General features: G+C 33.9%; 2 protein-coding genes and 1 pseudogene across 2 annotated transcripts; all 3 read right to left on the reverse strand.

Moving 5' to 3' along the window:
* On the reverse strand, positions 1 to 1,951 carry LOC132183351 (desmethylxanthohumol 6'-O-methyltransferase-like; annotated as a pseudogene).
* A 3,360-nt stretch (positions 1,952 to 5,311) lies between these two features.
* LOC132181730 (desmethylxanthohumol 6'-O-methyltransferase-like) lies at positions 5,312 to 6,693 on the reverse strand. Its single transcript, XM_059594969.1, has 2 exons — positions 5,926 to 6,693; positions 5,312 to 5,662 (listed from the first exon to the last, which is right to left on the reverse strand). Exons 1-2 carry the CDS (start codon positions 6,685 to 6,687, stop codon positions 5,312 to 5,314), a joined length of 1,113 nt encoding a protein of 370 aa, XP_059450952.1. The 5' UTR covers positions 6,688 to 6,693.
* A 3,581-nt stretch (positions 6,694 to 10,274) lies between these two features.
* LOC132183213 (desmethylxanthohumol 6'-O-methyltransferase-like) lies at positions 10,275 to 11,516 on the reverse strand. The gene is made up of 2 exons (XM_059596616.1): positions 10,761 to 11,516; positions 10,275 to 10,574 (listed from the first exon to the last, which is right to left on the reverse strand). The coding sequence occupies exons 1-2, from the start codon at positions 11,514 to 11,516 to the stop codon at positions 10,275 to 10,277; spliced, it is 1,056 nt and encodes a 351-aa protein (XP_059452599.1).
* Between the last annotated feature and the right edge of the window lie 5,103 nt (positions 11,517 to 16,619).

Below are 16,619 nucleotides of genomic sequence, written 5' to 3' on the forward strand. Positions count from 1 at the left end.
TCAGTCAGGATAGGCCTCAATAATGGATGTTAAAGTTGGAATTTTGAAGATTTTATAGCCACCAACGCCTGCTTCCTCCAATAATTTCTTCCATTCAAGTTTAGTCCTCTCCTTTCCACCAGCAGTGTATGCCATCATACTCAAATCTAATGCCATGGGAGTCTCACCAAATAAATCATTACTTTCTTTCTCAATAACAACATCAACAATAATAACATTTCCACCCTTCTTTGGTATTGCGTTTCGGCAATTCTTCAAAATCTTCATACAATGTTCATCACTCCAATTGTGTAGCACCCACTGCACCCACATTACAACGCATGGATTTTGTTAATAGAAATCTAAAGCAGTAAATACTTGCTCCCAACTATTTTGATCAATTGGGGTGCAATAATCGGTTATAGCAAATACTTCTCTAGGATCCCGAAGACCTTTGAATTTATATTGCGTTTTGTACAAAATGAAACCAAGCCAGAATACTCTTACCATTTCTATTCTAGTAAGGAGAGCTAGAGAGACACGAATTTTAAAAATGTAAAATGATTTTTAGAGAAATAGAAGAAGAAAAAATTTTCATGTGTATAAAATGGTATAAAGTTAGCTATATCGAATATCAATTTATCAATTTTAATGTCTTCATTAAAAGACATGTAATATAGAAATTAAGTAATAATTAAATAGTCCTTAAAATCTGACCATTCATTAATATTAACAAACACTTCATCTTGTCCATTAAATTAAATTTACAACTAAGGGTTTTTAGATCATAATTGTTTGTAACAGTTACTAATTAGTTCCAACCGTTAGGCCAAACTTAATTTAATTAGTAACAGTGAAGTAAATCTATTTGTTGGATCTACCTTAGAATCATCCTACGATCCAAATCAAATCACAAAATCGTATGATCATGGCTGCCCAAAATTTAATAGTCATGATCTAGTTGCTCTGATGCGCAAGGGTCAAGTGCACGTCCTGTGTTTTGGACCATTCTATCATAAGATTTAGCCGGAATTATACCAAAAACATAGAGATACATCCATAATTATAACAATTTTGAAAATATTTTAACAATTTGAAGTGATGATCAATTTTTTTACTTGTAATTGGCTGACATCAACCTATCAAAAAAAGTAAAGTATATATACCTTTATAGAAAGAAAAAGGAGGAACATAGTGGACTACTAAATACACACCTTCATGAAAATTGCATCTGCATTAGGAATGGCGTCAAACATGTTACCTCCAACATGGGAGACCCCTGGGCGCTCCGGTGCTATGGCCACAACATGCGGCAGATCCAAGTTAATACCTTTGATGTGTGGATATGCATTAACAATCTCAGCAATCATCCCTCCCGTCCCACCTCCTACATCCACCAATGATCCCACGCAGCCTAACGCATCTTTGTATTCAGCCAAGATCGCCGCCATTACAATCTTGGTTGTACAAGCCATGGCATCATTGAATATATTGTTGTACTCGGGATTTTTTTATGCAAAGTCCCAAATCTCACAGCCATGGGCCTTCTTGAATCCAGTGCCCCCTTCCTTGACACAATGGCTGAGGTAATGCAACGGTGCCAGTTGCCACGGATGGTATCTCATCAACACCACTGGTACTAGGCTCAGCTTAGCATCACGCAAAAAGCCATCTTGACGTTTGTGTCAACCCGTAGAGTGTCTCCCCACCGTCCGGTGGATGACGATGTCCGGTGAAAATGTTTTTACGAACCAGTAACCTCATAATACGTGCGAGGTAAGGGATATGAGGAGATGGAGAATCAATCCCTGAGGCTATTTGGCGCAAAGTAATGGGGCCACAATGAGAGTATATAATACCAGCAATGCGGAGCTCGACGGCACATTTCAATGCCATAGAATCCACCACTCCGTAAAGGTGTTGCCAAATTTCCTTGGCCTTATAACAATGCCATAGTTTCTTTTGGTTCCATTTTCTCTCTATCACACACTCGCACAAATGAAATGAAGATAGGATGTATGTGAAGTTCAAGGTTGGTGTATATAAAGACTAAAAGCATAGAAGGCATAACCCACAAACCACATGTACATGTCTTCAAAATTAGAAGCGTCCAATTAAAGTTCAAAAATAGCCACCCCAATTAATAATTCCGGGTCAACTTACCAGATGAGCCTACCAAATCCGGATGTTGCTACCACTTGCATGTCTTTCATTTGCTTGGCGTGCTCCATTTATATAACGTTTACAATAGTTTGGTCCAACCCTGGTTCTTGGAAATGACTGGTCAAGCTAATTATTAATAGGTTTTGGTGTTATTTATAGGAATAAATGCAAAATTTGTCATAGTGGTTGACTTAAATTACAAATCGTTCACTAAGGTATAAAAAATAATTTAGATATTCTCGGAGTAGGTTAAAATAATAATTTAGTACATATAGTCAAATTCCGTCAATACACTTAACGGATTCCGTTAGTGTGTCACGCCAACACTGATAAAATAATGACACGTGGCATATATGCATTCTTAATAATAAAAAAATTAAAAAAAAAGTACATATAAAAGGACTTCGATCACTGAAAGAAGCACAAATATCGTTCAGAATCCAAACAAATTCAAAAAAGGTATCCATGAGAATAGAATCAATCAGATGAGATGAAGAATGTAAAACTTGGCTCACGTATTCCAAAAGGCTAGGCGACCAAAATCAAAGATTGAGAAATGGACACCAAGAGAAGAGAAAGGTGGCTCTCCGCCGCTATCTCCTTTATTTTTTATTTTTTAATTAATTTTGTAGTTTTATATATTTATATTTTTTTTTATTAAGAGGGGCATGTGTCATCATTTTATTGGTGCTGACGTGGTAGACTAACGGATTTCGTTAAGTTTTTTGACATAATTTGAATGCATTATTAAATTTTTATTTTGGCTTACCTTGAGGATATCTAAATTATTTTTTATAACTTATGGAGTAATTTGTAATTTTGGCCAACCACGTATAGATTGATTTTGCATTTATACCTTATTTATATAAGTGATCAAGTTTATAGTTTTTAAAAAAAAATTAAAAACTTAAGAGACATGCAATTTCTGTTGCATGAATCATAAGTTTGCTATAGGACCACGTAGAATATGTGATTATTCCATTTCTGGGAATTACTATACAAATAGTTATATATAATAAGTTTTTTTTTTTTTTTTTTTTGGGGGGATGTCCGCACAAGAGGGGAGAGGGGGATTCGAACTAGTGACCTTCGCTTTATTAGACATGATCTCAGCCAATTGAGCTACTTCTTGAGAACATATAATAAAGTATTTTGTTTAAACATATTGTTTCGGAGCTGATAAGGAAGGTAGTGCTGAAACATAGCCCCGCACAAACATCACGCTCGCAATTATGGATCCATCCTAGATTAATTAGCAAACATGTCTTTTGGTGTCTTGTTTGATCTTTTTGTCTCCCTCATTTTTCTGGCTACAGTTTCACTCATGACATACATGTACCATATATGGTGTAGGTCCTTGTGCTCTTCGGAGTATTTGATATGGTAAGTTTTGGTCTTTGGAAAGAAAGGTTTTCTTATTTTTGCATAAAGCTTAAGACTTTTGTATTTAGTTAGTAAAAGGAAGCCTTTTTAGGTGATCGGCACAACTATATTTGAATGGTGGTCACAATAGATGGTATCGCGAGTAATATTGTGGGTCACACGAGATCGGACCTGGTCCAATTACTAGTTGGTAACGGTATGTGTGTTTCATTGGGACACATTAATCATTTTATAGGTCCCATAAGACGTACAATGCAAACTGTATCGATAAGGTATTAAGAGCTCGTATAGGCCATATGAAGTAAATTTATGTATTATGAGTATGTACACAGTTTAAACTACCTTATTCAGCATATTTTATGCATTAAAACAATACGTGAATTGTCCCTAGAATTATGCATTTCAAATTTAAAATCAAAACAAATTTTCGATACTAGCATATTGACCGAGGCAATAGTTAATCAATTTTGCAAAACCGATAATATTTTCAATGACTAAAGTCACTTGTTATTTTCTTGAGATAGGGCTCACTGCATGATAAGTTCCTTGATAACTTATTTACTAAGTTATGTACTTAAGCAATTACTTTTCTAGCTGTAAAATATCTCAGTGTTTTTCATTTTAGCAGATTATTAAGAAGGCAAATTTGAGCGATTCGCAAGACTGAAGATGCTAAGCGAAAAGCTTATATAGGCAGGTTTGCATAGAATAGATTAGACAATAAATATTTATTGTAAATTACATTCTCTTGGAAGCTCTATATTTATATTTGATGATAGAGGATAATGTTGAGGTTACATAGTTTTAGGCTCATATCATTGTTTTTTCTTGCTTTGGCTATATATATTTTACTCTAGGAGCGGAGGGCTAAACGGAGCACTACCCCCATTTTGTCCAAAGGGACCCCGATTTTTTTTTTCTTTTTTTTTTTTAAATACTAATAAGGCACATGAGACATGTGTTAGTTGTAATCAATTTGACATAACAAGCTGTTAAAATGTTGGATGGAACATAAACAAAAGTACGATATATGTTTATTGGATGTATATAGCTAGGTAACAACTTCGATACTTTTTGAAATCGAGCCAATCATTTGATAATAGGCCTTAGCAAATGTACCTCAGAGCATTTAATCCACATTCTTAGTTTTATTTTTTTAGGCACCCGCACGTTATCAATGGAAGACGAGTATATATATTCAATGCGAGGAGAGGAGAAAGGGAATTAATGGAAGATGAATATGATTCTTCATGATTTAATTTTGAACCCGCAGCTCTAACGAAATTGAAAGAAATCTTGATAGCAGTTAAGAGGCATGTGATACATCATTTGTTAAACATATGACCCTCTTTTGAAGACTGAATTTTGTTAAAAAAAAAAAAAAAAAAAAAACAGACAGATCTTGCGATGAAATGGATTATCATTCTTTTTTTTTGGAACCTAACCGGATTATGTTTCTAAATAGCAGAGCTGAAATTCAATATGGGCATGCATAGCTTAATGGTCTAGGATTTGTTCTCTATAAAAGGTTGATCAATCATTCGATTGAGCATATTGATGACAAGATAATCTTAAATAAGAGCAACATTTGCCAAACATAACAATAAGTTAAAAACAAAATAAAAGAAAACGCTGACAATTGGGTTTGGTCTATCTAGTTGAGATTGTACGTAATCCCATATAAACTAATTAAACCCAGTTATTTTCATGCCATTAGTTCTTTTATTTTATTTCTTTTTCTTTTTCCTTCTCTTTTATTGGGTTTGTTCGTTTACAGTAAATAAAACTAGGCATCAAGTAACCCATGTGTTGCGCCGACAACATCTTCACAACAACAATTGTATGGATAGGCCACAATAATAGATGGTATGGTTGGAATTTTGATGATTTTGTAGCGAGCGAAGCCTACTTCCTCCAATAATTTCTTCCATTCAAGCTCAGTCCTCTCCTTTCCGCCAATAGTGTGTACCATCATCAACAAATCGAACGCCATGCGTATCTCATCAAACAAATCATTACCATCTTTCTCAACAACAATATCAACAATAATAACCTTTCCACTCTTTTGTTGTATTGCTTTTCGGCAATTCTTCAAAATGTTTATGCAATGTTCGTCACTCCAATCGTGTAGTACCCACTGCACCAACAAGCAAATCCAATAATGTTTTAGTGTTGTGAAGGGTACTGTAACTTTTATTACAATAAGACACATATAGTAATTTATGTGGCATTTTTCGGATTCTGCTAAGTTTATAAGGAGATAGTAAAAGTTTAGTACCCAATCATTTCCCATAATATTTATAGTCGTAGATTGTGATCTAATGGTTTACCAATTCTAGTGGGAAAAAAAAAAAAAGTGGGAAAAGGATAAAATAAATAAAATAAATAGTAGATATATACCTTCATGAATATTGCATCCGCATTAGGTATGGCGTCAAACATGTCACCTCCAACATGGGTGACCCCCTCGTGCAGGGGAGCTGTGGCGATAACATGTGGCAGATCAAAGTTAATACCTTTGATGTGTGGATGTGCTTTAACAATCTCTGCAATCATCCCCCCCGTCCCACCTCCGACATCCGCCAATGATCCCATGCAACCAAACCCATCTTCGTATCCCGCCAGGATCACCCTCATCACATTCTTTGCCGTACACGCCATGGCATCATTGAAGATGTTGTTGAAGTCAGGATTTTTTGATGCAAAGTCCCAAACCTCATCGCCATGGACCTTGTTGAACGCGGTGCCCCCTTCTTTGATACTTTGGCCAAGGCAATGCCACGGTGTCAATAGCCACGAATGGTTCTGCAGTATCATCATTGGCACTAGGCTCAATTCAGCATCATGCAGAAGCCATTTTGACGTTTGTGTCAACCCGTAGAGTGTCTCCCCACCACCGTCTACTGGATGATGATGTTCGGTGAAGATGTTTTTGCGAACTAGGGATCTCATGATACGTGCGAGATGGGAGATATTAGGAGATGGGGAATTAATCCCGGAGGCTATTTGGCGCAAAGTAATAGCACTGCCATAGCAGTGTATAATGTCCGCAATGCGGAGTTCCACGGCACATTTGAGTGCCATAGAATCCACAAAACTGAACATGTGTTGCCAAATTTCGGCTTGGCCTTGTACCATTGCCAGTGTTTCCTTTGGTTCCATTTTCTGTCTCTCTCACTCACACACACAAATGCACAAATGAAATGAAGATGGTATGTACGTATATATAGAATTGTTTGGCTGGCATGGAATCCCACTTTACAATATTTCTAATACACGTGTGAACAACGTTGTCTACTTCCTTAAACAAGAGGGCATAACCAACCCACAAATCTGTTGTAGTGGAAATTCGATTCGTCCATGTCTAATTAGAGTTTTTAAAATAATCACGCCTACAATTTCCAGTCAACTTTTAAAATTAAATTTTCATTATTGATAACAGATGGTAAAAGCTATTTGTTTCAAAAATTGTAGAGGATCCTCTACAATTTTTTAAAATTGTAGATTCTCAAATAATTACGTAATTTTGATTGTTTTTAGACATCGAAACGCTTAAAATGTCACATATTTAAAATGTGGTATATTTTAGTTGAGAATTGATTATATTTTCATCACTTTCTTGCTCTTTATGTTGTAAAAAATATATGACTTACAAGTTGTCTTTTAATTTTATGAAGAATAAGCGTCCCTACAAAAGTGAAGATGAACTCTTTTGAAATGATTTTTCTTTTTTGGTCACCTCTATAATATGTCACATTTTTAATAGATAACATTTTTCAAGCATTTTGATACCTAAAAACAGCATTAATCACGTAATTTGAGAATCTACAATTTTAAAGAAATTGTAGAGATTTGCATGAGCCTACCCATTTAATTGCTTAATTTGAATTTGGCGTGCTCCATTTTTAACGTTTGTAATAGTTTGGTCCAACCCTGTCTTGGCTGGTCAAGCTAATCATTAGATTTTTTTTAAAAAAAAATATTGAAAATAAGCTTATAATAGTTAATCCTACGCTAATTAATAATTAATATGTAAATGATTATACAAACATTATGACAAAATTGTAAATTTGTAAGTTTTTGAACTGCCGTTAGTTAGGGTGTCAAATAGTGTCTTGACGTGATATGTTACAAATGACTTTCAGAATTTAACCCGAGCTAGAGCTGCATCGTCAACTAGACACTGTGAAGTGACTCGTGAAAGGATAGGCTCACTTGGTCAAGTAGGAATTTCTGTAACGAGTGCTATATATATATATATATATATATATATATTTTTTAAGTGGATTCAATCTCTTTAACATAGGCTTTTGGTTATGTATATAATAACAATGCAATCTTGAATGCACTCTAGCTTTTTCTGAAGCTCTCTAAAAAGTAGAAACATTTCCTCCTTGTGAGGCTCTCCATCATCTATTTCTATTGCAGTTGTTTTGAAAACGGAGGGATATATCTATTTTTTTTCTTTATTTTTGTTAAATCACCACTTATCATAAAAGTTTAAACTAATAAAAATAGATAAATTTGTTAATTTAAATAATACTTTAACAATTTTCTTCATCACGTGTAGGCTCAAAATTCTCTTTTAATAGGTAAGGTTCAACACGAAAAATATTTAATTTAAATGTAGATGAATTGTAATTTTATATTTTGAACTCATAATATTTGATTCTAATACAATGTTAAATCACCACTTATCTAAAATATTTAAACCTTTATAAAGAAATAAATTTAATAATTTAATTTTTTTTCTATTGGTCGGTATTTTGGTGTTGTTGCCCGATTGTAGGGAACAAATTAATTATAAGAGATCCTCAAATCAAGAAAATTGCGGCCAGTTGCTTTGAATTTTGGCCTACTCCATTTATGACGTTTATAAGTTTTGCATAGAAGTGATAGATACTATCCACGTTATCTTTAGCATAGAAGTGATAGATACTATCCACACGTTATCTTTCTTTTCTTTGTTTTCTAGGCATCGATCCCCACGTTATTAAGGGAAGATGAATATGATTCTTCATGATTGAAGCCAGATCCAAATATAAATTGAGAAGTGTCAGAAAAATTTTTAAATTCACGTGACAAGAGCTTTTAAATTTTTTTTAAAAAAATGTTAAAAATCTAATTTTTTTTGTCCATATAAATTCAATTTTAATAAAATAAAATAAAATAAAAAATGGAAAAAATATTTAAAGTAACCCTATTTATTTTTGGTCTTCTTTTATTTGATATTTTTTTTAAAAAAAATGAAAATAGTATTTTTCTTCATAATGGTGACATTTTCTTAAAAATATGACATTATAACGAGAAAAAAAAAAAAACAATTTTTCAATTTTTTTAAATACTAAATAAAAGAAATACCAAAAATAGATATGGTTGCTTCTGAAATTTTTTCCATTTTTTAGTTGAGATTTGATACGGACACAACACAAACTCAATTCATGGCCAACTTCTCTCCTACGTGTAAAAAAATTTGAATTTTAAACCAAACAAATTGTCTTTTTTTTTTCAAATTTTCAGAATCTCAAAATCCTCTATATCAATTTTTTTTTTTTTTTTTTAAATGACACGTAGGAGAGAAGTTGGCCATAAGTTAGATTTATATTGTGACCTTAACATTTTCCTTTTTATTTTATTTATTTTAAAATTAAAAAAAAAAGTACAGCAAAAGTTGGACTTATGTTGAGCAAAAAAGTTGAATTTGTATCATGCCTCTTAAAAGAATACAATACTCTCTCCCTTGTCTGTCACTCAGGATCTGCTACGTCAGTTTGAAAATTTTTCTGTATTCATTTGTTTAGCTCTCTAACACTTCTCATATAGATTACATGACTATTAAGAGCATATTTCGAATTATGTTCGAAAAATAGAGTTTTTAAGTCAAAAACTGTTTTTTTTTTTTTTTTGCAAAAGCTAAGCGAACCACCCAAATTTGTTTTAAAGTTTTTTTCTTAAACAAAAAAAAAAATAATAATAATATTAATAGGGAATATAAAACACGTGTCAATTGCTTATTAGTTTGACATGCAATACCGTTAAAATATTGGACTGAAATATGAACAGAAGTACGATATCCGTTCATTGGATGTATATACATGTAATGTAATACCTTATACCTCAAAAACATAAATCCTTTTTTTTTTCTTTTTTTTCTTTTTTTTAAGGCACCCGCACGTTATAAATGGAAAATGAATATGATTCTCCGTGATTTTGAACCCGCAGCTCTAACGAAAATTGATAGCAGTTAAGAGGCATATGACCCGCTTTTGAAGACTGAATTTTGTGGAAAAAAAAAAATGGCAGGTCATGCGATTAAATCATTGAAATTGATTATCATTCTTTTTCTTTTTCTTTTTTGGTACTTAATTGGATTATCTTTCTAAATAGCAGAGTTGGAATTCAATATGGGCATAGCCTAATGGTCTAGGATTTGTTCTCTCTCTACCATAAAGGAAAAGGTTGATCAATCATTAGAATATATTGATGACAAGATAATATTAAACAACAGCAACATCTGCCAAACATAACAATAAGTTAAAAACAAAATTAAAGTAAAGGCTGACAATTGGGTTTGGCCTAGTTGAGATTATAATCCCATATAAACTAAACCCAATTATTTTCATGCCATCAATTCTTTTCATTTTTTTATTTTTCCTTCTCTTTTATTGGGTTTGTTCATTTAGAATAAAACCAGGCATCAAGTAACCCATGTGTTGTGCCGACAACATCTTCACAACAACAATTGTATGTCACTCAGGATAGGCCTCGATAATAGATGGTATGGTTGGAATTTTGATGATTTTGTAGCGACCGAAGCCTGCTTCCTCCAATAGTTTCTTCCATTCAAGCTCAGTTCTCTCCTTTCCGCCAGTAGTGTGTGCCATCATCAACAAATCGAACGCCATGCGAGTCTCATCAAATAAACCATTACTATCGTTCTCAAGAATAATATCAACAATGATAACCTTTCCACTCTTCTGTTGTATTGCTTTTCTGCAATTCTTCAAAATCTTTATGCAATGATCGTCACTCCAATCGTGTAATACCCACTGCACCAACATTAAAAGTAGGTGTAAGTGAGCATTTTCCATAATATTTATAGTAGTAGATTGTGATCTAATGGATTGCCAATTATAGTGAAAGAAGCACTAAAAGTTTATTAGTATACTACAAAAGAAGGTGGAACCTAATGGACTACTAAATACATATATATATATATATATATATATATATACCTTCATGAAAATTGCATCGGCATTAGGAATGGCCTCAAACATGTCACCTCCAACATGAGAGACCCCTTGGCGCACGGGTGCTGTGGCGACAACATGCGGCAGATCAAAGTTAATACCTTTGATGTGTGGATGTGCTTTAACAATCTCAGCAATCATTCCTCCCGTCCCGCCTCCGACATCCACCAATGATCCTACGCAGCCAAACCCATCTTTGTATTCCGCCAGGACAACTCCCATCACAATCTTGGCCGTACACGCCATGGCATCATTGAAGATCTTGTTGAACTCAGGATTTTTTGATGCAAAGTCCCACATCTCACAGCCATGGGCCTTCTTGAATGCAATGCCCCCTTCTTTGACACATTGGCCAAGGCAATGCCACGGTGCCAGTTGCCATAAATGGTTCTCCATCAACACCATTGGCACTAGGCTTTGCTCCGCATCATGCAGAAGCCATCTTGACGTTTGTGTCAACTCGTAGAGCGTCTCCCCTCCATCCGGTGGAAGATGTTCGGTGAAGATATTTTTGCGGACTAGTGATCTCATAATACGTGCGAGATAGGGGATATCAGGAGATGAGGAATCAATCCCAGAGGCTACTTGGAGCAAAGTAATAGGACCGCCATGAGAGTGTATAATGTCAGCAATGCGGAGCTCCACAGCACATTTCAGTGCCATAGAATCCACAAACCCGAACATGTGTTGCCAAATTTCGGCTTGGCCTTGTACCATTGCCAGTGTTTCTTTTGGTTCCATTTTCTCACTCACTCGCACACAAATGCACAAATGAAATGAAGATGGTATGCACGTATATAAAGAATTGTTTGGTTGGCATGGAATACCACTTTTCAATATTTCTAATACACCGATTAATTAAGTAATTATAAGTACGTGTGAATAACGTGGTATACTTCTTTAAACAAGGGCATAACCAACCCACAAATCTATTGTAGTGGAAATTCGATTCGTCCATGTCTAATTAGAGTTTTTAAAATGGTCAAGCCCATAATTTCCGGTAAACTTTTAAAATTAAAATATTCTTTTATTGGTAACAGATAGTCAATAAAATCGTATGAATAAATTACGTACATCTGATGTTACTTTTGACACGTCATGTTGAGTGCACTAAATTTATATGATCAATATACAAATGTTGAGTGTACAAGAGTTCAAGAAAAAAAAAAAAAACAAAACAAAACAAAACAAAACAAAACAAAAAAGAGTTCAAAAATAGGCATGGCAATAGTTCTATTTTTATTTTTATTTTTAAAAAGCAGCTCATTAATAGTTAATCCCAAGTTTAATTAATAATTAATATATATGTAAATGATTGTACAAACGATATGACAAAATTGTAAGTTCTTGAACTAGCGTCAGCTAGGACGTCAAATAGGGTCTTGACACAATGTGTTATTGAAGACTTGTAGAATCCAACCGGAGAGCACCATCCGCTAGACATCTTGAAATCTGCTCAAGTAGGGATTTTTGGTGTAAGTATTATTGTGAGTGTTGTGTCATGCATTGATAAAGTAAAAAGAAAAAAGAATAGTTAAGTGCAATGTCTAATTTCCTTCCTTTTAGTTGTTAAACTGTCACTTATTTCATGACGATTGTAGAGAACAAAGAACAAAGAACAAAGATCCTCAAATCTAGGCAAGTAGGGTCGGTTTCTACTACTTGCATGTCTTTTTATTTGGTTTGAATTGTAGCGTACTCCATTTATAACGTTTAAAATTGTTTGGTCCAATCGCATGGTGCATGCCTTGGCTGGTCCTAGAAGTGATAGATACTATATACATACACGTTATCTTTCTTCTTTTTTTTTTTTTTTTTCCAGGCCCACGTTATTAATGGAAAATGAATATGATTTTTCTTGATTTTGAACCCGCAGCTAAATTATAGTATTTTTGGCATTACTACGTAAATATATATTCATTACATGAGTGTACATATTTATATGAAAACTTGTAATTATAAGAATTCAAAATATCTCTATCACGTTAGGAAGCTTACACTTTTAAATGAATATAAATATACAGATCTAAATTTTTGTTCAAACTCCGTAAGTTTAAAAAAATGAAAAGTGAAATGAATTCGAGTTGAGTTTATTAGAATTGACCTTGAGCTTTTATGAACAATCAGGTTCATATATAACCCTAAAAGAATCAATTTGAAAAACGAGTATAATCCAATAAACCAATTGTCAAAATTGAAAACCTTTAGATTCAGTTGAAATTTTTAGAAAATATACGGAGAAATTATGATTTTATTTTTATTTTTATTTTTTCCTTTAGTAAATGCTCCCATTTCATGGGTTCAAAAAGGTTCACTCTTCACGTTTCAAAGTCCAAATCACATCACATATAATCTTCTAGTACATAGGAGAACTAGGAGCAAATTTGCTTGATCAAGTGAGCTAATTATAACCTTTTTCAGACTAGGGATTGAATTTTTGTTAAGGGATCAAGCAATTCCTTCTGTGTGGCTTCTAACGAGTACGTATTACTATAATCACACTTTGATAAGATAGCCAAAATTGATTTCCCTAGTACCCTTTTAAAAAAATAAAATAAAAAAAATCATGCATTTGCGTTTAGGAAATGAGAAACATTACTTTTTGGGAAAACTTCATTGAATACCCCCGAATTTTCACCCATTTTGAAATACCCTCTTAAACTTTAAAATCTCTTAATTTAGTCTTCTGAACTTTCAATTACTCTTAATTTAAATCTATCCGTCAAATTTAAAACGTTAAAAGTGAGACAATAACGTTTATACTCCTAACTTTTTTAAAAAATTCTACATTTACCCTTATTTTCAAATTAACAAAATAAAATAATATAAAAAATAAAAATTCTTGCCGAGACCCACGCTGTGACCAGAGAGACCCACGCGGGTCACTGGCCAGAGACCCAGAGACCCACGCGGGTGCGTTTCCTCTTACTTTTTGGTTTTTGTTTTTTTTGCTTTGTGGGTCTCAGGCAGAGACCCACGCGGGTGCGTTTCCTCTTACTTTTTGGTTTTTGTTTTTTTGCTTTTGATTAATTAGTCTTTTCAGAATAATTAATAAATCAGAACGCAATAAACCAAAAGCAATTTTTCAGAATAAGAGCACTCACTGCCACTTGCATTCAAAAAATATTATAACCTCATTGTTTATTTTGGTCCAATTCTCTAGTAACTTGTTTTCGATCACATCAACAAGATTTGCAAGATCCTTTGCTTTTAGGCAACGGAAAACATTACCTTTTTTTTGAAAACTTTCGGGAAAATTTATAAAGAATCGATTTGTTACGAACATACCATGTGTCTTCGAATGAAACTAGAATAATCTTTTATTAATCTTTTATTCAAATTTATTCTAAATCTTTGGCTCACTGCCAACTTTGCCGGATAAATAGGTTGTCGAGTTTGCTTCCCTCTTCTCTTGATATGACCAATAGACTAGTTTTACATACTATTCTAAACAAATTTGGTGTCTTCAATCAGCTGTATGTACTGATTCCAACTTTTGTCTCCCCTCCTCACTGCCTGCACAATTATTAATACATCTCCTTCAATTCAAGATCTATTGTAAATCTAAATCTCGACTAAATACCACATATGTCCAAACCTTGATTAGAAAAAAAAATGTCCAAACTTCCAAGGCTTCCATTATTGTGGGATCTGAAATATAGGTTTTGTAAAACACATTACTTGCCTAGTAATACATCTCCTTCAATCAATCAAGACCTATTGTAAACCTAAACCTCGACTAAATGCCACATATGTCCAAACTTTGATTAGAAAAAAAAAAGTCCAAACTTCCAAGGCTTTCCATTATTGTGGGGTTTGAAATATAGGGTTTTGTAAAACACTTTACTTGCCCTTCATCATCTTTTTTTGAAACAGTTTAATCTCGTTCATTGATAAATGAGCATAAAGTTCAAACAACACAGAGCAAAGCTCTGAAACAACCATAGCTAAAGCTACGAGATTACAAGTGTCAAAGATGAGGTATTACATTTCAGACTCATACAAAATCCGCTAACCTATAACTAATTTTTAAATTAAATAGCAGATCTGCGCCAAACAGACTTAAACCAATGCATAGGTAGCTCTTATTCATCGACATTGAGAGTAGAGAACCACAAGCCAAAACTCATCATCCTCGACCCGGAAGCCAGGATAACGTTCACATCCAAAACCCAAAGGTCTAGACCACATTAACTACCCCGAAAGGCATCAGGCAGGCAGATCGAGAGAGACGACCGAGCATTATTACAAGCAAAAACAAAACCGATACATGGAAAAAAAAAAATAAGACAAAGAACAAAACAAAAGGAAAGGCAAACAAAATTACAGGGAAATAACAAAAAAAAAAAAAAACACACTAAGAGGATGACAGCAGCCGGAAAGAAGAGCCGATCGCTCACTCGCCTGAAATTGAAAATGGAAGGGGGCGTTGGAAGCTCATCACGGTGGGGGGGCGCGAGAAAAAGGCCTAGCAGAGGGCGATGGGTGGCGGAGCAAGCGTGGAGGAGATCGGCGGCGCACTCAAACGGAGGGAGAAGTTTAATGAAACCCCATGAGCATCACCCACAAAGACACTACAAAAACGTTGATATTTAGTTACAGTAGTTTAGTAACGTGTTAACCCTGTTAACACGTTACTAAATGTTAGTAACGTGTATATAGTAACGTGTCTGGCGTATTAGGAATTTGGATGTTGCTAAATCCAGTTTAGTAATGTTTCAAGACTGACACGTTACTACTTAGTAACGTGTCAGTTTTTGACATGTTACTAAGTGTTAGTAACGTGTCAATACTAACACGTTACAACTTTTTGTAACGTGTCAGTTTTTGACACGTTACAATTCTGTAATGTGTCATTTTTTGACACGTTACTACATATTTGTAACGTGTCTAAAATGACACGTTACTAATTCGTGCATAATTTTTTTTTTTTTTTCAAATTAATTTCTCCAACATTTGTTTATTTGTACACCTGATTGTCAACATACATTTCTCAACATACATCATCAATTGCTATCAACATATGTACATCTATTTCTCAACATACATCATCAATTGCTATCAACATACATCCATTTCTCAAGTCGTATCCCAACATTGTCCACAACATATATCCTTTTCATGTCCAAAAAACATACATATATATACATCATTGTCTATATACAACAGCATTGTTAATAAACAAATAATTATAACTATATACATTAACAAAAGCTTAAACATACAACTTAAGTGATTCGTGAATACATTACATACAAACGCCCCAACAAAAAATCTGGTGAACACCATCATGACAGGTTGACTTCTCCACACTCACTGCAAATGATTACACAACAATCAGTCAGCAAACAAACACTCGAACAATCAATCAGGAATCATCAAGTCCTAAGCGATTAGCTTCGTCAAACTATACGAAGGTCATACATAACAATATTTAGGTTAAGTGACGTGTATGAACAAACGATAAATAACTTCAACGCTATAGCTACACTACCAACACATACCTTAAGGTATATACATAATTTCAATGCTAATCCATTCAAACTGTGAAAATGATCTAAAATTACGAAGCATACATATGATCTAAGCGTATCCAGCATTTCCACAACCACAACACATATTAATTTGTATTCCTAATTTTCAAGTATTTTGAGTTAAGTATATACGTTATTTATAAATATTTGATAATAACTTGTCTGAAATAAGTCTTATGAATACATACGGGCTTATTGAACCAGTGGTACAATGTCTTGATAAGCGAGACTTTCGTCCACTCGGGGGCCGTTGTGGGTTTTCGTTTTGATTGCCATCCTCAGCTTCTAGCCTTACGTCATCCACACATAT

This window comes from Corylus avellana, chromosome ca5, assembly GCF_901000735.1.
Source record: "Corylus avellana chromosome ca5, CavTom2PMs-1.0".
NCBI classification, from domain to species: domain Eukaryota; kingdom Viridiplantae; phylum Streptophyta; class Magnoliopsida; order Fagales; family Betulaceae; genus Corylus; species Corylus avellana.

What these genes read in the sequence shown, in the direction of transcription:
- LOC132181730 (XM_059594969.1), bottom strand. Translation starts at nt 6,687, where the DNA reads ATGGAACCAAAGGAAACACTGGCAATGGTACAAGGCCAAGCCGAAATT. An exon ending in CGGATGCAATATTCATGAAG is followed by an intron (nt 5,663 to 5,925) that starts GTATATATCTAC and finishes TTGTTGGTGCAG; the next exon opens with TGGGTACTACACGATTGGAG.
- LOC132183213 (XM_059596616.1), bottom strand. Translation starts at nt 11,516, where the DNA reads ATGGAACCAAAAGAAACACTGGCAATGGTACAAGGCCAAGCCGAAATT. An exon ending in CCGATGCAATTTTCATGAAG is followed by an intron (nt 10,575 to 10,760) that starts GTATATATATAT and finishes ATGTTGGTGCAG; the next exon opens with TGGGTATTACACGATTGGAG.